The sequence below is a fragment of the Macrobrachium nipponense genome, chromosome 6 (assembly GCF_015104395.2).
Source record: "Macrobrachium nipponense isolate FS-2020 chromosome 6, ASM1510439v2, whole genome shotgun sequence".
Lineage (NCBI taxonomy): Eukaryota > Metazoa > Arthropoda > Malacostraca > Decapoda > Palaemonidae > Macrobrachium > Macrobrachium nipponense.
The window spans coordinates 125836032-125859262 of NC_061108.1; the positions used below are offsets into that span (position 1 = coordinate 125836032).

The window sequence follows — 23231 nt, forward strand, 5'->3', positions numbered from 1 at the left end:
GCTCATTATCAAAGGGCCTTGGTTCAAAGGCCTCCTCCTCCCGCGGCCCCGCCCTTGGAAGGGAATCATCTGAACAGTTTTCCAGTGCCGTTCAAATTCTTCCCTTTGTCTTTGTCTTGGGTAAACGCCCACACACATACACGCAAACACACACACACATAGGCGTGCGTTAAAACGTCTCTGTGTTGAGATGTATGTATATATCGTCAGGTACGGGCGTGTGGGTGTGTGTGGCTCGAGGAAGGTTAGGGCGAGGGGAAGGTGGGGCACCTGGCACTAGACACGCCCAAGTCTGGACTGTTGCTCCCCCACCTTCACCTGTTCCCCTCGCTTCTACAACGGAGCATAGAACATTCGGGCCGGAGGAATATTCGTTCTTATGCTCAGGTGGCAGAAGACTAATATTCTTCTCCCTGCCACCGGCGCATTGATGATCTTTGGCGCGGGAAAGCAAAACACTGGAAGCCCCTTTTCGATTGGCTCAGCCTTCGAGCTACTCGGCGGTGATTGGTCGGTCTCTTCCTCGTTAGCGCAGGTCTCTAGGAGCAAACGTATCATTCTGGAAATTTTCGTTACAGTGCCACCGGTATTACTGCCGGTTTTAGTACTTTGTTCAACACTAAAAAGCATGAGATTTTTTTGAGTATCACATGTATTATGAACTTCATATTCGAGGGGATTATATCCTACAGAACAGATTTAGTCTACGGCGATCACGTCACGTCAGATGACATGGACGATGCAATTTGAAACCGGGCCGAAGGTCAGCGGGAGAAGATATCGCAGCTGTGCGGGCCGAGCGGTGTGTGGGGGTGAGAGAAGTGTATATAGTGAAGACTCGCACAGCGAACCAGTGGCGAGAGCCATATTAGAGCGTCCGAGGCTCCCAACTGTTGAGCGCCACATCTCCAACCACCTGTGCGGCACCTGTCCCGTCTCCGACGACCACCTGCTCTCTGAGAGATCTTATCGTTTATCGGGCTGCTGGCGTCTATCTGGTTCCTCTTGCTGCTGGGAATCCTTTGAACTCAGTTGGAAGACTTTCGGCTAAAGACTTAAAAAAAAAAGAAGGATCAAACTTTGTTTCGGTTTTACTTTGTTGCCTCTTGAAAGTCTTTTGTGTCTTTGTGTGAGTGTTTGTGGTCTCTGGACTTCTGGTTTCGAACTTAATCTGCCTGGAAAGACAGGTGCTACTAGGAGACATGGGTAGGTTTACAAGCAGTCTGTCAGCTCTCCTGCTGGTTCTGGTCATGGTGACGTCTTCAGCATCAGCCCTTGACATCAGCCACCTCCCTGGACATCGGCAGCACACCAAGAGATCAGGTAAGGACGTCAGCATGCTGCTTCAGGGCCGAGGTCTGATTTCATTATCTTAGTCAGGCTGAAACCATTTGACGTTTTTCGTTAAAACGAAAGGAATACGACGTGACTTTGTTGTAATAACGATGATAAAATCATCCCCATATTTCTTCTTCTCATTTTACGAAAAAGAACGGTAAAGATAGTTATAATAATACTACTTCTTTATCAGTTTATTTCTCGATGGCTCGAAGGTCATTTACCTGAATATAAATTTTTTTTTTATTCCTTATTATATTATTTCGATTTTAGCCACCGATTGTTGCTATGGAATCCATGTCTTTTGAAGAATTGTTTCATTGTTAAGTATATGTGAATGTCGACGATTTGTTATCCTGAAACTAAACCTAGAAAGTATTTCTCTCTCTCTCTCTCTCTCTCTCTCTCTCTCTCTCTCTCTCTCTCTCTCTCTCTCTCTGTTCCCGTCTTTTGATCTGACTACCGTTTTCTGTTTCCCAAAAACTATTTTTGATACACGGTTTGATTTGTTGCTAAATAATTTCAAGAAACCAGTATATTTCATATTTTACATTACATATATATATTACGTATACATACATACATACACATATATAAGCTATATATATGTATATATATGTATTTGTATTTATCTATATGTATATAATGTAAAATTTGAAAAATACTGGTTTCATGAAATTATTCAGTAACACAAATCAAGTCTCTCTCTCTCTCTCTCTCTCTCTCTCTCTCTCTCTCTCTCTCTCTCTCTCTCTCTTCTGTGTGTGTGTGTGTGTGTGTGTGTGTGTGGAGAATTCCTTCGAAGAAATTGTCTTGAATGAATAAACTAAACTCATGTTTCCTCGTCATTGCGTGGGCAACTTAAGTACCGCTCGCTGTCCTTTTTGCTTGCATGGTGACAATATAGTCCTTCACTGTCCTTGTGCTTGCGTGTGGAGGAGGAGAATCCTTCGTTGTACTTCGTGCTTACATGAAGACAGCAGGGTGCTGAACGTCTTGCAAGGACTTTAGATGTTCTTGTTGCAGAGACTGTAATTGACAATGCTGTTGTAATCATAAGTTTTTATTACCTCTTTATTGGAAAATTACTTTGTGTATAAAACCTGTAACTCTTTCCAAGCTTCAAATTATTTGTATATTTAAGCATTAGTTGAACATTCTAATGGTTATACGTTACAAAGAAAGCAATTGCCCTCGAAATTGTAAGTACATTAAATAATATGTAAAATTAACTTCACGACCTCAAATATAGCATTTATTGAACGGGAAAAGAAATCTCATCAGAATAAAAAGAATATTTACAAAATATTATCAAAAAGTTGCATAAACATAAAGAACAGGCTTCTAAAATAAATAAATAAATGAATAAATAAATAAATAAGTGGTGCGTGATCGTTTTTTAAGAACGTCGCACATTCTTTGTAATAAGTTGTAAATTACTGGTTATGCAATACTTTTCCTGCGTTGCATTATCCTTCACTGTACAGTTTATTTCATGCTGTACACTATACATTCTTTGTTATTACTCTGCATTTAATAAGGTATGCTGAGCATTCTTTATGATGTTATAAAGAAAACTGTATGCGACTGATGTACGTACATATTATTCTTTGAATCATGCTGTACATTCCGTGAAGTATGATTATCAATTTAGTCATCGTATGCATTCTACGCATTTACCGAACACTCCTTCTGCCCTGCTCCACATTCTCTATGGTATCCTGTACGCCGTACAGTGGACGGGACTCCGTCATAAGGATCATCTCCGTCCGTGGCGTTGTTGTATTGTCCGAGGAAGTCGTAAATTAAACCAAGTAGAGACGCCTTTAACGGTCTTTAGCTAATTGGCAGAACACTTGATAGTATTCAGGCCGCTTCTGCTCTCTCTCTCTCTCTCTCTCTCTCTCTCTCTCTCTCTCTCTCTCTCTCTCTCCGTGTGGTCCTGTTTCTTGTTATTTTGGTAACCTCTTCGTTGCATATTGGCTTTCGAGGTTTTTGCTGTAGTTTAATCGGTATGCAAGTTTTATGCGTTAACTGCCCCATACCTTAATTTTTTGTTTAAATCTTCGAATGAATTGAAGTTCCATCTCTTATGGGATTCGAATGTGGGCCCACTCTATATATATATATATATATATATATATATATATATATATATATATATATATGAGTGTGTGTATGTATATGTATATGCATGTTTAGTGGTATAGCTAGGGCTTGTGTTTGTAGGGTCCGTGGGACGATCCCGGATTCCTTCACCGGTATACCCTGCTGTTGAAAGGTCCCAAGCATCACGTAGGATCAGAAATAAAAAAAGGGTGTTAGTAACCTTATATATATATATATATATATATATATATATATATATATATACTATATATATATATATATATATATATATATATATATATATATATATATATTTAATGTGAGAGAAAATAGGGCACGACGGATAAACTATTGCACTTTTTGGTTACTTTACAATAAACATTTCTAAGACATAAAGCCCGAAATGCCCCTTTATGTTAGTGGTCCAAAACAGTAGGTATATATGCCCTTTCTTTGTAAGCTCCTTTATTATGTTCACTCCTTTACGTTTCCACGCGACTGAGGACAAAAAGGGGCTCCCTATAACCTCATTATTCCTTCGTAAATGAGTCGATGGGGCCTTTGGAGATTAAGAAGCATTTCTTGGGAGTTTGAATTAGGTTTATAGTCCCAAAGGCCGTGGGTTGTCTTTAAAAAGTTAAATGCTAACGCCCTCTCTCTCTCTCTCTCTCTCTCTCTCTCTCTCTCTCTCTCTCTCTCTCTCTCTCTCTCTCTCTCTCTCAGGTTATATAGTCGAGGCTTTAACGAGGTCAAATTCAGATTTCCTCTTTTCTGTATAGATGCTGATCCGATTTCTAGCCTTTTAGTTTTACTCTTTGTCAGGACAGGCTGGGTAACTATTCGTTTCTAAAGAAAGTGAATGTTCCACCGTATGGTCTCTCTCTCTCTCTCTCTCTCTCTCTCTCTCTCTCTCTCTCTTACAGATTTTAGTCAATTCTAACTTTATACTTTTTTTCCTTTGGTCATACTTGATTAGCTATTTGCCCTAAGAGATAATATTCCTCTCTCTCTCTCTCTCTCTCTCTCTCTCTCTCTCTCTCTCTCTCTCTCTCTCTCTCTCTTAGCTGGATGACACAAAAATGATAGCATACGCATTCTCCCAAAAGCTTATTACAAAGAGTAATATTTATTTCCCCCTCCCGACAATAGCTTTATTTATTATAATAATATGGCGGTTATACCTCTAGCCCCCATTCCATATGCTACCGTATTTGATCTATAAACAATAAAGTACTCTAGCTGATTCCTCGTCGGTTTTCGTCGACCAAAGTCTTGTTTGCTTAAAATGCTACGGAATAACGAACATGTATAATGTATGTCAATCAAGCAGATAGCTTGGAATTGAATTAGATATCTCCTCTCCCTCGGCATTTATCTGATACGTTGGTGTTCTGGAGATTTATATTTACATGTGCGTATACGACTGATAAAAATGTTCTGTTGCAACAGAAGTTTATCTAATAAAAGGAGCGCATGAAACGCCAAAATATATTGAAAGTAAGTACTGCATTTCAGAGACTGCTGTGTCTCTCTTCAGGTAGGTAATGAAAAGAGAGACAGCAGTCTCTGGAATACAGTACTTACTTTCTACGTATATTTTGAGTTATGGGCTCCTTTTATTAGATATGTGTATATATATATATATATATATATAAATATATATATATATATATATACACGTATATATACATATATATATGTTTGTGTGTGTAAATGCAGAAGAATGCATAAAAAAACCTCAGGGTACGATTTTTGCGCGTATAAATAATTTCTCATTTCCCAAAACCAGAGAAATCACTGTTGTCTACTTGACCGAGAAAATGTAAAATATTAACCTCAGAAGAAGTGAAAAAAGGGCCACTTTTAAGTTCGTGGGTTGTCTTGCTTGGGTGTTCGTGGTCTCTTGCCGAAGTGGAGAGAATGCTCGTAAAACCGAAGCCCGCTAAACACACAGACATGATACGGTGGTAGTGTTGATTACAAAAATGTCTTCGACAATGTGCTCTACCACAGAGAGAGAGAGAGAGAGAGAGAGAGAGTAGGAAAAAAGAGGAAGGAGAGAAGAAAAAATTCTTTGCTGTAGAAGTAGAGACAAAATTCTTCACTGGAGAAGCAGAGAGAGAGAGAGAGAGAGAGAGAGAGAGAGAGAGAGAGAGAGAAAGTAGATAGGAAGAGAGAGAGAGAGAGAAGGAAATAAATTCTTTAATGTAGTAGAGGAAAAATTCTTCACTGTAGAAGCAGAGAGAGAGAGGAGAGAGAGAGAGAGAGAGAGAGAGAGAGAGAGAGAGCTCCGGATAGGATAATCAAGTAACGCTATGAGACAGTTCCTGCTCAGTGGGCTGTTCTCACCATCATTCAACTCATCTCTCTCTCTCTCTCTCCCTCTCTCTATCTCTCGCTGTCTCTCTTGATAAATATTCTCTCTCTCTCTCTCTCTCTCTCTCTCTCTCTCTCTCTTGTCCTCTTAATCTCGTTATGGTTCACGTTTTTAGGCTTTTTCGTTCTCTCTTTCTTTTCTCTCTAAGTCTCTCAGGATATTTAAATTAATCTCTCTCACGTTCGTTTTTTGCGATATATATATATATATATATATATATATATATATATATATATATATATATATATATATATATATGTATATATATATATATATATAGATCATCATGACATGTATATATCTAAATAAATGCATATATATCTTCTATATATGTCATAAATGTATATATATCCTCACATACTCAGGCATTTATATGTAGCAACTTGTGAAGATTAGACAAAACCTCTATATCAATTTCTCGGACATAAAAAAAAAAAAAAAAAAAAAAAAAAAAAAAGGAAAAAAAAAAAAAAAAAAAAAAAAAAAAAAAAAAAAAAGGCCAGATCCCACGATACCACGATCCCCAGTGATAAACGGGTTGACCCTAGTGACTAACCCCAAAGGAAGCCACATGTCAGATGAAATATGCTGACCTTCCCATTATGGGAATCTAGGTCAGGCCGTCATAAATACGGTGACCTATTGCGCGAAGGTTCATCATACCTTGGTTCACACGGAGTGGTGTTTGACCGTATGGTGTCGTCCGTGGTCTCTGCCCTTGCGATTTGGTCTGGATGGTCGATTACCGTTCATGCAGAAGTTATGATGTCGTGTAGTTTGCGCTTTAAAAAAGTTCATTATTAACGAAGTTAAAGAAATTCTCGTCTTTTAATAATTTACTTATATTTTTAGCTATTTGGTTATTTATTAGTTAATTTATTTTTCTTTTCTAACAGGTAGTCTCTTTCTTTCTGTTTCCTATCGCCTTACGTTACTTCTGTCAAATGGACACTTAATATTATTTGGCAGCTTGAATTACAAGTCAGTGCAGTGCCGTATGAGTTGGGTTCATCCTGCGAATAATAATGATAATAATAATAATAATAATAATAATAATAATAATAATAATAATAATAATGTTCTAAGTGGTCCACAAAAATAAAAAATGTTGCGAGTTCGTGTATAATTTTTTTGGGGACTGAAGATGAACCCAGGGAAGGGTTCGAAAGGTTTTTGTAAAGGGTTTTAAAATTGTACACGAACTCGCAACATTTTTCATTATTGTGGACCCCTTAAAACATTATATATACTCTCGCGATGGAGAGTTCTTCCCAATAATAATAATATTTTGATGAATATTTCGTATGTTGAGTTTATTTTCCTTGCGATCGATTCTGACCTATGCTTTTGCGACGTCCGTTCGATAATCACTTGGTTCCTTATATCTTTTGATTTTCTGTTTAATGACGAGGATTTTTTTCTGTGAAGATCTACCTAAGCAGTTGTTATCCTTTACGTTCTGTGGGATTTAATAATAATAATAGTAAAACTTTTATTGCAGCATGAATTCCTGATATGTAGCCTTTTTCTCGCAACACGGTGCTTGCATATCATTAAACACAAGGTTATTAGAATACCGTCATATTTAGTGTTTTGCAGAATTCGAAGCTATATCAATGCGTTCATTATATATATAAACATATTTATAGAGAAAAGTAATTGCTTCATACATGCAAAGTAGTGTTTCAACCCTGCTACTCTGATTCCAAAATCATCCTTTTCATCAATACAGATTGATGAATTATTATGTATTGAATTTTTGTGCGGTTGATGACTGTAATAGATTCACATCAACCGTGCATTTGATGTCTAGGCCCGTCCCTCACCGCTCCTGATTTGCCGTTGATAAGCCAATCACAGGGCTGGAAACTCTAAGTCTCTCTCTCGAGAGTTCACATGGGCAAGATGTATGTTTCACTTCTCCTAAAGGATTCGTTTGAAAGACGTATCCCTCAGGATAGGTGGAACATACATCCTGCCCATGTGAACTCTCTCGAGAGACTGAGGGTTTCCATCCCCGTGATTGGCTTATCAGCAACCAATCAGGAGCGTCGTAGGGGACGGGCCTAGACATCAAATGCACGGTTGATGTGAATCTACTATTATAAGTTGATATATATATGTGTGTATGTATGTATGTTTGTTTGTTTGTATGTATGTACACGTAGTCCAGTGGTAATTAACTTTTGCTTAAACAGCGAAAACCCCCAAGATCAACCAGGCGAGGTGGAAACGTTATAGCTTTTGTTCCATAGAAATTCATTTAAGCAGTGAAATGTGTACCTGGTAGTTGGTCGGAGTTGGTGGACGGCAAGCTAGATGGAGAATGGCATGGGACGCGCACCTCATCGCAAAAATCTGCCAGAAAACGTAATTACCAATACATTCTGGAGTCATTATATTAATTGTATATGTATATATGTTTTTATATATGCATATCTATCTATCTATCTATCTATCTATCTATCTATCTATCTATCTATATATATGTATATATGTATGTATGTATGTATGTATTTACAGAACAAAATAACGATTTTCATTCCATCACTCAATAATTTTTTGTCGCAGTTCACCAAAAAAAAAGAAAAAATAACTTTGATTTGCCCGCTAGACCGTGATATTGCTTTGGCAGAATATGATAGTGACTTAATCATGTTCAAAACTTGCGTTCTATCATTTTTTTTTTTTTTTTACGTAGGAGGAATATTTTTTAGTGGATATTTTAGGGAGAAAACATATTCGTCTACAGGAAGCTCTATATTTATTTTATTTCTAAAACAGTTATATCTCCAGTGACAGATGATTAACTTTGGGTATCTGTGCATTCGCCCGTCTTTTAATACAATTTTATTTATTCACCTGGAAGATGCAAAAATTCCGTAAAAATTCGTAAAATCGTGTACAGTACGATTTTGCTGGTGCAACTTGGATGAATCGCCTTTAGAAGCCTTTGCTTGTTATAATATTGCATGTCATTTATTCCATATGTCGTCTGTTTTCTGAGACCAGTGAAGTTTTCTCAAGTTTCCTCATGAATGATTTGAAAGATGACTTTTGTAAAGATGACTTTTGTACCTTGAAACTAAGTGAGTCTTATGATGGACGCGATTGTACTGAAGTTTGTGGCGGAGTTAAAATATTTTTTCACTAGTATTATTTACTCGTATACACGGATTTATGTATGGCTTTGACTATTATATATTTCTACACAGTTCAGGCCCGGCTTTCGAGCGAAAAAACGCTTTAAATAAAAAGAAAGGCTTCATCAACCTTAAGAAACTGGAGCGTCTGTTACGATTTCCAAAATGTTTAAAAATCTTCATAGCACCTCTATGTAGAGCTGGTTCACTTAAGGTAAATTCTTGGACGAGCCCTATGCTGACGAGACGTTTGCTTGGCGGCCGCTGATTGGCTGGAACCGGGAGGTAGGCAGCTCCCAGCCAATCAGCGGCCGCCAAACAAGGGCTCGTCTAAGAATCTACCTTATGTGAACCAGCTATAGTTGTGACATAAATACGTTTGGTGAAGTTCTATGGATAATTGCGTTTGTGCTTATACTTTTGCATTTAAGGCATTGAATTCTTGTCAGTGAAACTAATTTTCACCGATTATTAATTTCATTTCATTATAAAGAATGAAGCTTTTTCCACAGATATTAAAGAAATTTGTAAACAGTGAGCAGCCCATTTCCTTATTCTTAAAGATATTTTGGGAAAGCTTTTAGATATCTTCACTGAGGGATATTTTGAATAGAAAATTAGATCAAGGGACGAGAGAGAGGGCTGTGTGTTTGTGTGGGGGTGGGTGGGAGTGGCTAGGGGGTGTGGGAAACGATTAGAAATAGAGAGCTCTTAAATACTGTAGGGTATTAATTTCATATTACATATCAATTTCGCTTTGGAAATGTAAAATACCCGAGGCGTCTCCATTACGACGAAAGCCTTCTCTTCATTATCTTTATGCTCATCATCCTCATTAATGTCCTCATTACGATCACCAGTGACATTATCGATGTGACTTTATAACAACGTATCCGTTATCCCTTTCATATTTTTCCAACGCCTGTTATCTACTGTCAACTAGATAAATATAGAGCTTGTCTCTTCAACGTCTTCGTCGAGTTACTGCGAATATGAATCTTTTGTCTCATGGAAGTATCCTTCTAGACGTATGAGGGAGTAATGTGTGAAAGGAATAATTTTTGAGGTCGGGCATCTGGTATGATTAAACGGAACTTTTAGGGGAAAAAGTGACCAAAGACGAACATGAACCGTTTTTAGTACTATTTGAGTATCTGCATGAAAGGGGGCTTCGTAGCAATCTTTGTGAGAGGGATCCTCTTGATTATTTCGTAAGCGTTTTTCTACTGCGTTTTGGCCGCATTCACCTCTTCAGTGTTGGCAAATTTGTAAGGTCATGTGCCAAAATATATTGTTGTCGTAAACTGTAGTGTTCGTAATTCACTTGTCTGTGACTGTTCCATTCCCACTACGACAGGCCTTTGAATTCCCTGCTTCCATCTCCCTCTTCTTTGATACCACTGCAATTCTTCGTCTGCTTCAAGATTTAGGTCTATCGCTTTCTTCGACCTTAGGCACAACCCCTCTTTATCCTTCCCTTTGGTGTTATTTTCAGAGGACCTGGGCTGGACGCTGACATTGGTTCGCCCGTCCCACTGACCTCTGTATTTTTAAAAAGGGGTTTGGGGTTCTGAGAATATAGTCGGAAAATATGCATAACTTTGAGGGGACTAGTTCATGTGCAGGGCAGGTGGGGTACATTCTGAGTTTGATTGGCGATTTGTACTTTGGTTTCATCTGTTTCCATGTGAGTGTCTGATCCCAAAGCCAGTACAAAATTCGGCTCAATTTGTAGAAGAGTATTTAGATTTTGTATTTTTTTAAATTAATCGGAAATATATCAAATCTGCCGTGTTCAACGCGTAGGCTTATTCACCTGAAATGAATCATGACGCTATTGGTACGAGTTGATTCGAGGTTTTATAAGAGATGATTTACATAGTGTCCATAAATGAGTAAATTATGCCCTGCATATGTTCCTAAGTTATTCTCTTTGTATCATGACTGGTGCGCCCATACCTTTAGAAATGACGGCAATACAGGAGAGAATTGACAAGACGAAATGCGAAGTTACCATCCCAGTGCACAGAGAGAGATGTATTTATTTTCATACTTATATATGGCTGATGTTGAAGATTAAGCTGGCCTCGTACCAGCACGGGCTCTTGCTCATAGAGCAGCCCGTAGAGTTATAAGAGTTATATAGGGACTAGTGGTGTGAGAAGCTGGGCCTGGGATAAAAGACGGCAAGTGTAAACGGGGAGCTCACTCTGTGATGTACAGTGTGTCTATAGAGTCCCATATAGGAAGCAGGATAATAGCTGCCTCCTATAGAAACTTTGATATTAACCGTCGTATACATTAATTTGTACAGTTGCCCAGACAAATAGGAAAAGGGGCGTGCGCCATCTCATTCAGAAATCAGGGTATTATCCTACTCTGAGAAAAATAGAGGTATGAGTGTTCCCATAAGGGATTAGGATGTGACTTATACAGGATTCAGGATGTTAGTCTTCTCATATAGGAATTAGTACACATAAGGCATCCCATATCGTACGCAAGACACGATATAAGCCGTCACCGAGAATGAGGATACTAGCCATCTAATACTGGACACGTTATTAGATATCTCCTTATTGAATTAGAATATGAGCATCGCCAGGTGTATATTGATTTATTCATCTTCAATAAATATACATTCTTTTTAGCCAAGAAAATGTAAAAGAAAACTCGGGAGAATTACTGAGCACTTCGTGAAGTCTAGGTTATTATTATTATTATTATTATTATTATTATTATTATTATTATTTTGGGCTATCACAGTCCTCCAATTCGACTGGGTGTATTCATAGTCCTGGAGCTACTTCAGCCTCTAGTTTTTCCAGATTCCTTTTCAGGGATCTTGGAATCGTGCCTAGTGTTCCTATGATTATAGGCACAATTTCCACTGGCATATCCCATATCCTTCTTATTTCTAATTGAAGGTCTTGATATTTATCGATTTTCTCCCTTTCTTTCTCCTCAACTCTGGTGTCCCATGGTATTGCGATATCAATGAGTGATACTTTCTTCTTGATTTTGCACGTATCACCCTATCTGTTCTGATACCATAGTCTCAGAGGATCTTTGCCTGATCGTTTTATATCACTTTCGGGTTGGTGCTCTTACCACTTATTACTGCAAGGTAGCTGGTGTTTCTTATTATTATTATTATTATTATTATTATTATTATTATTATTATTATTATTATTATTATTATTATTATTATTATTGCCGATACATTGACGCTTATTCTTGGAAATAAATTTTGACTGATATTAACAAGAAGGATTTTGCTCAGTAAAACGTGAACTGAGAGGAGATTTTATTTTCAAACTTCATGTGCAGTCTATTTTTATTTGCGTCTGACTGTAGGAAACAACCTTTATTTATCCTATTTCTGTATGAATCAGCAATAAAAATAGACAGCTGCCATGAGCATGAAAATCTTGAACCATTTTAAACAGCAAATCTGCTATAAACGCATCGAAACATTTATCCAGTAGACATCTGTTCGCAGAATACATAAAAAGGATTTACTAGATACCGCTTTTCAAATGAATGGACTGGAACTTGAAGAGGCATTCGCGCGTGAAGTTCACCAGAGCATCGAAAACACGATGACAATGCAATGGTCCAAAATAATTTCCTTTGGCTTTTTAGTGGATGCAGTGTGTATTCGGGCAACCAAATGATTTTTTTTTTATTTTTAACTCGATTGCGAAGCAAAACTTTATTTTCTTATTTTTTTTTGTGGTGGTGGTGGTGGGCTGGGGGGGGGGGGGGGGGGGGACATATGGACTGTCAGCTAATCGGCTGAATTATCATAGAAACGATTCGTGCAGTACTTGTAGTTCTTTGTGACGGGAAATTAATAGTAGTCAGGATTATGGATAATTCTTTCTACTGTTGTACATTAATAGTTAACGAGCTTTCATAAGATATTTTTTTAATTAATGGAAGGAAAACGATAGTCCAATCAGATTTTTCTCCCGTTGACTGTGAGTGGACCATTGAGTCTCTGTTACTAATTCGTGTGTTGATTGCCAAATGTCTGATTGGGATATGTTTGAATTTGCAAAATAAGTTCTTGCAGATTGATATGAGAATTTGAGAAATTATTTCCTGCAATTGCGTTTTCTACTGCTAAATGGCAATCAGGTGGAAGAATATGCCTGTTAATGATTTTAGAAATGTGTCCATAAAGTCCCAGTACCATTGCAAGTATTTATTGCCCAGAATGGTACTGGGACTTTATGGATACCTTGTACGTCATATATTGATGAGGTGTTCAACAACTCTATATAAAAAAGTTGTCCTATTTTTTAGAATCTGAAGAATTTGGAATTAAGGTTTTCATCAAGGCGAATTTCGAAGTGTCAAATGTCCAGTTAACAGGAAAGTGAATATTGCAACGAGCAATCACGTTCAGAATAAACTTGCGAAATTGGCGAACGCATTTAGACGTAATGCCCCAATTGAAATATTTCAAATAAGATGAAATATTAGGCGAACGATTTCTGTTGAATTTGACGACGCATATTGATAACGATTCTGGTTACGTTGAAGTATTGATTGAATGATTCCGGGTGTGACTCGAGTTCCCGGCAAAAGCTATGAAATTGAATGGATGAAGGTGTCATAATATAAGTTACGAAAAAAAACCCAGTAGTATTCGAGAAACATAAAAAATAGTTTTTAATAAATTTTGTTCTCAAGTATGTGGACAACATACGTCTGGACATTATCAATTTTTCATGTGACAAATATTTTTTTTTTTGTATCTCCTCCTGTTATTATTTTAAGTTATAAGACAAAGAATCACAGCTGTGCTGCCCATGTACAGCTAAGGATACTTTTCCTTAAGATGGCGTTTGAATGATATCAGTGGTCTTTTCAATCTGAGATTTTGTTGAAATTTTGTTGGTCTCAGATAGTTACTGCAGCTGCAGATGACATCGTTAATGCAGTTGTAGAAATAATGTAATTTTGTTGTAATATATGCCTGAAAAATAACTTTATTTTTTAAATATTATTAGTCAGACAAAATCGATTAACTAATAGTTATATTGAATTATTCCCTTAAACAGTGTTGTGTAACCATGATAGAATACTGCAATTATAGAAATAATGTTAATTTTGTTGTAGTGTATGCCTGAAAAAAATAGTTTTATTTTTTAAATATTCTTAAACTGACAAAATCGATTAAACAACAATTATTCGAATTAGTCCCCTAAACAGTATTGTGAACTATGTTAGAATATGAGTTATGATTCCAAGAAACTTATCTGTTTTGCGCAAAGGATAAATTAAAATAGAATGGTGGATGTTGATACATTAATTAAATAATATTATTGATAATGACAAATGGCGTGAAGATTATAGCACCGATAATGGCTAGTATGGGAGGAGACGAGAACCGTCTTTATACGAAGAAAACTCTCTCTCTCTCTCTCTCTCTCTCTCTCTCTCCTCTCTCTTTTTGACAGGCAGCCTTTATCATTAAGAAAACGACCAACCCTTTCCTTCGACAGATTACCTTTATCAGTGAGAAAAGCCTAAAGCGCACTCTTGTAACTCCTTGTAACTCTCTCTCTCTCTCTCTCTCTCTCTCTCTCTCTCTCTCTCTTTTGACAGCTATCCTGTCTCTCTCTCATTTCTCTCTTCTCCTTGACTAGCAATCCTCCTGACTCTCTCTCCTCTCTCTCTCTCTCTCTCTCTCTCTCTCTCTCTCTCTCCCCCTTCTCCTTTGGCAGTAATCTTTTCTCTCTCTCTCTCTCTCTCTCTCTCTCTCTCTCTCTCTCCTTTGGCAGCAATCCTCTCTCCATCTCTCTTTCTCTCCTTTGACAGCAATCCTTTCTCTCTCTACCTCCCCTTCTCCTTTGACAGCAATCCTCTTTCTCCCCCCCCCTCTCCCCCTTCTCCTTTGACAGCAATGTTCTCTCCTCTCCCCCTCCCCCCCTCTCTCCCCCTTCTCCTTTGACAGCAATCCTTTATCATGAAGCGACAATCTGAGAAGCCCCGAGAGGAGAAGAGAAACGCGATCGGAATGAGGCAGGCCATTGCCCTTCGCGTTGCTCAATTAAGACCCGGGGTGATGACGGCTACCAAATAGTCATTAAGGACCTTCAGAGTATTTAAGAGACGGGGAAGGAGGGAGGAGGAGGAGGAGGAGGAAGTAGGAAATAGGGTGGTGGGATTGTTAAGTTATATCCAGTAATTCCATGACAGGGGCCTAATGGCCGTGATGAGGAGCTATTCAAGCGAGGCGAAGACGCGCTGATGGCATAGATTTGCCGTCGCTATTCATTCCTTGTTTGGGGATGTTGTCTACTGCCGCTTGTTAAGGGCTGGGCCAGGTAAACGCCGTTGAATTTTATATAAGTAATATATTCATTTATATATACATACATACATACATATATATATATATATATATTATATATATATATATATATATATATATATAAAGGTATATGCCACGAGGGAAAATAAACAACGGAGTAACCGCGAGATCTTTCGACGTTCAAACGTCCTTTACTTAGCAGACGAACTGACTTACATGAGAAAATGACAATACACAAAAGGTCGTATAACTGACAGATAGGGATAATAAAGAGATTAGTACCTAGAATCCGACACACCTGGAAATATATATATATATAATATATATATATATATATATATATATATATATATATATGTATATATATATGTATATATATATATGTATATATATATATATATATATATATATATATATATATATATCTATATATGCGTATGTGTGTATATCTCAGTGTTTCTACTCATTTTATGAATATATTTCTCATTTATAATAACTTTTCCTCCTGAAGCTGGCCGGGGGGTAGCGTAGTTGCTATTCTTCACAGTTTCATTTAGAATTTTGGGATGAAATTGCGAGCCTCTCACCTTCGGCGTCCCACGTGCAACGCACTGCAGTTGACTAACGAGCAGATTTATGATCAAATACTGTACTGATTGGTGAGGGTGAAGAGAAAAGGCAACAACTAGTGAAGAGTTTGATGTTTGGTAGAGGGAATAAATGTAAACGGTATAAAAGTTGAAATTGCTTGTTTATTTTTTTCTTTTATCCATTGTGACAAGAATATAGTAAGTTTAGGTGGTAATTACACTAATGTGTGAGTTAAAATGATAGCTCTAGGTACTTACACAATTGTATAAACTGTTCGTAAGAGGGGAAGTTGAGAGTTAATGCGAGCAAGAATAGATTATGAGAATGAATGAAAAAGTATCGAAGCTGAAATTGCTTGTCTATTCTCTTTTTTTTATACATTATCCCGAGAATATAGGTTTAGGTAGTAAGTACATTAATGTATGAATTAAAATGATAGCTCTAGACTCTTAGAGAATTGTGTAAACTGCTTGTTAAGGCAAGTTGAGAGGAAATCTGAGCAAGAATTGATTAAGAGAATAAATGGAAAAAAGTACAAAAATTGAAATTGCTTGTCTATTCTCGTGTTTAGTTTTCTAAAAAGAACACTATTGTGTCGGCGTTGTCTGTCCGTCCGTACTTTTTTGTGTCTGCCCTCAGATCTGAAAAACTACTGACTCTAGATGGCTGCAAATTGGTATGTTGATCATCCACCCTCCAATCATCAAACACACCAAATTGCAGTCCTCTAGACTCAGTAGATTTTATTTTATTTAAGGTTAACTTTAGCCATAATTGTGCATCTGGCAACGATATACGTCAGGCCACCACCTGGCCGTGGTTAAGGTTTCATGGACCGCGGTTCATACAGCATTATATTAAGAAGACTGAAAGATAGATCTATTTTAGGTGGCCTTGATTATACGCTGTAGCGGCTGTACAGAAAACTCGATTACTTTCTTCGGCGCATTTTTTATTTGTTTTTATTATGGCGAAAATATAGGATTGGGTAGTAAGTACACTAACGTGGAAATTAAAATGATAGGTCTTGGTACCTAGAGAATTGCATAAAGCGTATTTTGAGGCGTAACAAACTTTGGAACCCTTTGTTGTTCTAGTTTATGCAATCGGGGCTTCCAAGCGTCAAGCTTACATACAGTTTACTGCATCAGATACAGACCTTGTTGACTCAATCTGTCTGTGAAATAGGCTGTTGAGATCCTTGTCTGTTGTTTCCTTTGTTGTGCTGTTTGGGTTGATAAATGTATTTACTTTTTTTTCTTTTTCTTTTTGTCAATTTTACGGAGGGAGATAAGGACGATTTACTTCCCGCGGCCATGTCTATCCCATGACAAAAAAAAAAAAAAATGTTTTAATCATTTGGGATTCTCGCCTTTTTCGCTTTTTTCTCTTATCATTTAATTGTTTTGAAGGTTTCTTAACAATTTCCTGGTCCTTTGATTTAATCTGGTACTATATGAATGTTTTCTGATTCGGAATAATAATAATAATAATAATAATAATAATAATAATAATAATAATAATAATAATAATAATAATAATAATAGGGACACTAGGCACGATCCCAAGATCCCTGAAAAGGAACCTGGGAAAATTAGATGCTGAAGTAGCTCCAGGACTCATGCAGAAGAGTGTGCTCCTGGAAACAGCGCACATAGTAAGAAAAGTGATGGACTCCTAAGGAGGCAGGATGCAACCCGGAACCCCACACTATAAATACCACACAGTCGAATAAGATGAATGTGATAGATCAAAGCAAAACAAAAATAATAAAACAATAACGGTTAATAAACCCACATCGGTGTAAGTGTAAATATATAATAAAATGTAAATATATATATATATATATATATATATATATATATATATATATATATATATATACATATAAACATACACATACATACATACATACATACATACGTACGGAACGAGAGCTGTCGAGAATCTGCTCCATTCTCGTTCTCAATCTTGAGAAGGAGGAGAATTGAGCTACTATGGATGTTTTCACCATATTGGTGACCGTGCTATTTTGAGATTTTTGTGAATAATAATAATAATAATAATAATAATAATAATAATAATAATAATAATAATAATTTAGCCTCTTGGCATCCAGCGCATCCTTTTTATCTTGATTTTAGTTCTCAAAATGAGTTACTGTATCGTTCAATCCCATATTCACCTATTTCGTTAAATAGTCCTTCATAATGTGTTGCCATCATAATTCTGTTTCTGATGGTAATCACCAACAACCCACTCATCGGCACCCAGACATTCACATAATTTGTACTTGTCTTTTCCAATTCACTGTATCTATTCTACTCCAATCGCAATTTTTAAACGTTTCAAACCTCAATATCGTCATTTGACTATGCTGTCATGAAGTACGATAACAGGCAAATAGTTAAATGACTTTCACAAGCGTAAGCCCAAATCCATTCCCAGCACCGGTTCCTTGGAGAATCGCCTTGGGAATTCCATTCCCTCTACCTTGATTGGAATCAGTTCAGGCTTCCTGACCAGGCATTACTCAGAGGTATATATGATTCTGGATCTCTGTTACGTAATAACACAATTCAGAACTTTCCAGCGTATGAGCATATTCGGTTTAGGAGTTTGCCGTAGTCTTAGTACGGTTTGTGGCCCAAAGGAAGTTTACGTAGCCTTTAGAGCTATTCGGGGATATTCCATCTCCGTCATGTTTCCTTACGCAGGCAGTCATGGATCTGTTCTGTTCTTTGAAGTGAGTACCTTACGCAGTTATCATTCTGTTTTAGCTACAGCATGTGCTGGTAGTTATCGTTACTTGTAAATGCACACATACATTATATGTGTGTGTGTGTGTGTGTGTGTGTGCAGATATAGCGTCATCATTATAATTATAAACGTTTTACATCGGCTCTTTCCTGTAAGGTTTTGGTTTAAATTGATTATCTGCACCGTCCTCGGTCTAATGCACTTTTCTGCCTATACTGCCATCAAGTCTGTATCTTCATCTATTGTCTTTTTACTTTTGTTATTTTTCCTGGGTCATCGCGAAGGTTTTCTTCATATTACTTCAATATTGACTGCTTTCCTGGCCAACCGATTCTCATCCCAATACATTCACATGTCCAAACCATCTTGAGGTCTGTTTTCTAACCACAAAACGCCAATGACTTGCACCGCTTCTTAATTCGTAGTACTGTGGCCATGAGTCTCATCATTATGTAGTCGCACTTTTTCAACAACTTTCAGTTTCATTTCCAATACCAAAGACGTCGGTGTACAGGGAAGCCTTGGGTATTCTACCCATCTTAGGTATCTCTCTAGACAAAATCATTAGAACACCGTGAATGAATTGTAAAACCTGCTCCTAGAGCTAAGTGAGCACACATGATGTCTCCGAGGGTGGACTAAAAAGTCTTTTGAAACATCCTAATCCTTGTGACTCCTTGGAACTCTCTCTCTCTCTCTCTCTCTCTCGCTCTCTCTCTACTATATATAGATATATATATATATATATATATATATATATATACATACATATATATATATTCCATGTGTGCTGCTGTTTATATATATATATATATATATATATATATATATATATATATATATATATATATATGTATTTATATATATATGTAAACAGCACACATGAAAACACACACACGCACAAATATATATATTTATATAGTCAAGTAGATAAACACGTCCCTTATGTATAAAATTCCCCTATTGTTCAACTGAAATGATCAAGTAAATGTAACGGCTCTCAGTTTAATATAATGCAATGGCTTGCTAATTTAGTAACTCCCTGAGGTAGACAAGTGTCTTTAAGTAATTCATTAGCACCTCGCCACCAACTGTCAGTAGGTAACAGGAAGAAAATAAGGTCTGGTCCCTTGTGTCGTTTTCAGGAATGAACTTTTATTACCCTACTCTCTCTCTCTCTCTCTCTCTCTCTCTCTCTCTCTCTCTCTCTCTCTCTCTCTCATCTCTCTCTCTCTCTCTCTCATCCTTACCCCTCCCGTGCATCCTTCTGTTCTCCCAGTTTCTCATACTTCTCTTTTTCTCATTATTTCATTCTCTTTCATTTTGTATACATATCGTCTGTAAGACGTAATTCATTTTTTAATTAATTTTTTTATTGCTATTTTTTCTGTACATATACTCGTCTTACTTCTTTTGAATGGATTACGTATATATGTACCATACATACATACATACAATAACACACACACACATATATGTATATGTAAATAAATTATTCTTTTAAAACAGGATACGTCTCAAGTGTAAAAGACCCATTAAAACACTCGGGTTTAAAACTAAGGGAGTCAGTCCACCGAAATATAGTCCTTAGTTTTAGACCAGACTGGTTTAATGGGCCTTTTATACTTTATATATATATATATTTATATATATAATAAATATACATTTATATATATATATATATATATATATATATCATATATATATATATTTATGTATGTATGAATATACATAGTACATACACACACATATATATATATATATCCATGTATGCATACATGTTCAAACTTTCATTAATACGACTTTCCCTCTTTCTCTTCTCCCTTCTCTTTCCCTTCGACATCTGTTGCGTCCCTTTTCATATTCCCTTCGGTCCTTTCTTCTCCCCCCGTTCCATCTGCATCTATTAGAGCGCATTATCATCCTCATCACCGGCCGAAGAACCGCTGAAAAAAATGACGAAGGAAAGTTGGAAACTCCATAATGAACTTGCTTCACTCGCCCGAGCGCGAGGGAGTCGCTCGGTGTAATTGTGAATGGGCGGGTGCTTTTGTCTGTCTGGGCGGGATGTTGCTTTATGTATACGTGTATGTATATGTATATATATATGCATGTATATATATATATATTTATATTATATATATACATATATTTCTATGCATATATATATAAATATATAGTATATATATATATATATATATATATATAAATTGGTTCGAGGGGAAGGACCGTTCTTTATTCCCTTCTATGTCCTTTATTCAGCTGCTGACGTTTCAAGACGTTTGGTCCCGTTTTCGAAGCTCTGTTATAAAAGAAACAGACACTGAAAAACAAATTCGGAATAAAAAAATAAAAAATGAAATTTTTCATATAACGTAAAATGATAAGTACAGTAAAAAAAGGAAGAGTGTGTTTGTGTTCGCGTGTGTGTGTGTGTGTTCGAGTGTGCGTGTGTGTGTTTCCGTGCGTTTTAAGGAAAATTTGTACATGTATATTTTCAGGATATTTGTATAAGAAAAAACATTTTATATATCAGACGTACGGAAATGGTTACCCTAGTCAGAACAGAGAGAGAGAGAGAGAAGAGAGAGAGAGAGAGAGAGAGAGAGAGAGAGAGAAGTTAATAGGTTTTTCCACTTTGAGAGATAATTAGATGAGGAGACCAAGGGAGGGCCATCCCGTAGCCTTACCAATTTGACCTCCTGAAAGTAGGTCTAGGCCGATACTGACAAGATGTGTGAGGCAAATTTGGTTGTTAGGTCATTTTGGACAGAACAATCTTGATCCTTGGTGCTAAATATCACAAACTTTCTCTCTTTAGAATAAAGAGAGAGAGAGAGAGAGAGAGAGAGAGAGGATAACCTTGATCCTTGGTACTAAATATCACCTACTTTCTCTCTTTAAAATAAAGAGAGAGAGAGAGAGAGAGATAGAGAGAGAGAGAGAGAGAGAGAGAGAGACCTTCATTCTTATTACTAATAGATATCACCAGACATTTCTCTTTAAAATGAAAGGAGAGAGAGAGAGAGAGAGAGAGAGTGAGTGAGTGAGTATTTTTTCCCTCAAAAAGTCTCGAATGAAGGCATAGTGATTATACACATAGAAAACCTGCAATATATAATAGCCATTAAAATCACCTTATTATCTGAAAGGGGGATATAGAGTGAGAATGCCTACAGTATTATAGAGCACACAGACCATGAGAGAGAGAGAGAGAGAGAGAGAGAGAGAGAGAGAGAGAGTCTTAGCATTGTGTTGGAAATGGGAAAGACTGAGCGGGGTGGGAGGGAGGCGGGAGAGTGGAGAAGGTTTACTTGGCACGGTGACAAATCCGAGACAGCGAGCTTCAAATAGAGTTTAAACAGCACGATGCCAGAGGACGCCGAGCAAGTCCTTCTCGAATGAATTGCAGGTCGTTTCTTATCGGGCCGAGGAGAGACCGAAATATCCTGCGAAATCCTTCGCTTGGGTTTCCAGCACTGCTCGGTGAGCAAGAAACTCATGCGTCAGTCTTCTCAGTGCGGAGAAGTCTGTATGAATTTGTCTCCTCTGAATGGTAGAAGCATCTTAGAGTTTTTTTTCGTCTCACTTGGCAGATATTTATGCGGAAGGTATTCGTGAACTTTTTTTTTTTTTTTGGTATGATTTCTGTTTTCATAGCTGAGGAAGTTTTACGATTTCGATCCTTTCACGTTGCTAATGAATATTTCTGTTGCCATTGCTGAGGAAGTGTTATGATTTCGATGTTTATGCGTTGCTAAGAAATATTTATTGTTATGCATAGAGTTGAATGTTTCAGCTGCCACTGTTACAGAATTTTGAGGTACTAAATCCTTTGGAGGTGGTAATTTGCTTTCTCTACTAATAAGTAGTGAATTTTTGAAAAGTTTGCTTCTTGAAAAGATTTTCAACTTTATCTTCTCAAAATGAAGTGTTTTCCTAATTTGCTGAAATGTATTCATACGGTCTTCCTTTTACACTTGAAATTTGTATATAAATGCCTCATCTTAATATAAAGTGTATACATATAAATTCTTCCTCTTAAAATGAAATGTCTTCAGGGCTTTCTGAAAAGGATTTATAGATTATCAGCCGCCGCCCCACCCCCCCAAATATAAATAAATAAATAAATAAATAAATCGGATATTTCCTAGATAGTGACTCCCATCAAAGTTCGGGGTCATTATCTTCATGATATGTAGTCTTTTGTTTACGTTTTTACGTGGTCGGTATGGTGTTGGCGCACCACCTCGAGGCCGCAAGTCCGATTCTCGGGCATTCCATTGAGGTGTGAGAGATGTGAATTTCTGGTGATAGAAGTTCACTCTAGACGTGGTTCGGAAGTCACGTGAAGCCGTTGGTCCCATTGCTGAATAACCACTGGTTCCGTGCAACGTAAAAACACCATACAAACAAACAAACAAACTATCTAGGAAAGGTAAAAAAAAAATCTTCCAACAACTCGAGGATAATTATATAAACCCGGCCGCGAATCCTGTTCTCTCAAAATGTTCACCTTATTTTTCATGAATGGAATGGAATATGTGATTTAGGCATAAAGCCAAGTACTGGGACCCACAGAGTCATT

General features: G+C 37.1%; 1 protein-coding gene across 4 annotated transcripts in view; it reads left to right on the forward strand.

The window, feature by feature from the left end:
- The first annotated feature begins 833 nt into the window (after window positions 1-833).
- Window positions 834-23231, forward strand: part of LOC135216142 (prohormone-4-like) — a 262623-nt gene continuing 240225 nt past the window's right edge. For 2 of the 4 annotated variants that reach the window (XM_064251230.1, XM_064251231.1), the window contains exon 1: window positions 834-1323. In XM_064251230.1, coding sequence (XP_064107300.1) covers window positions 1203-1323 — 121 coding nt within the window. In that variant the 5' untranslated portion in view covers window positions 834-1202. The remainder of the gene's footprint in view (window positions 1324-23231) is intronic. The other 2 variants (XM_064251232.1, XM_064251233.1) reach the window with 2 other exon arrangements.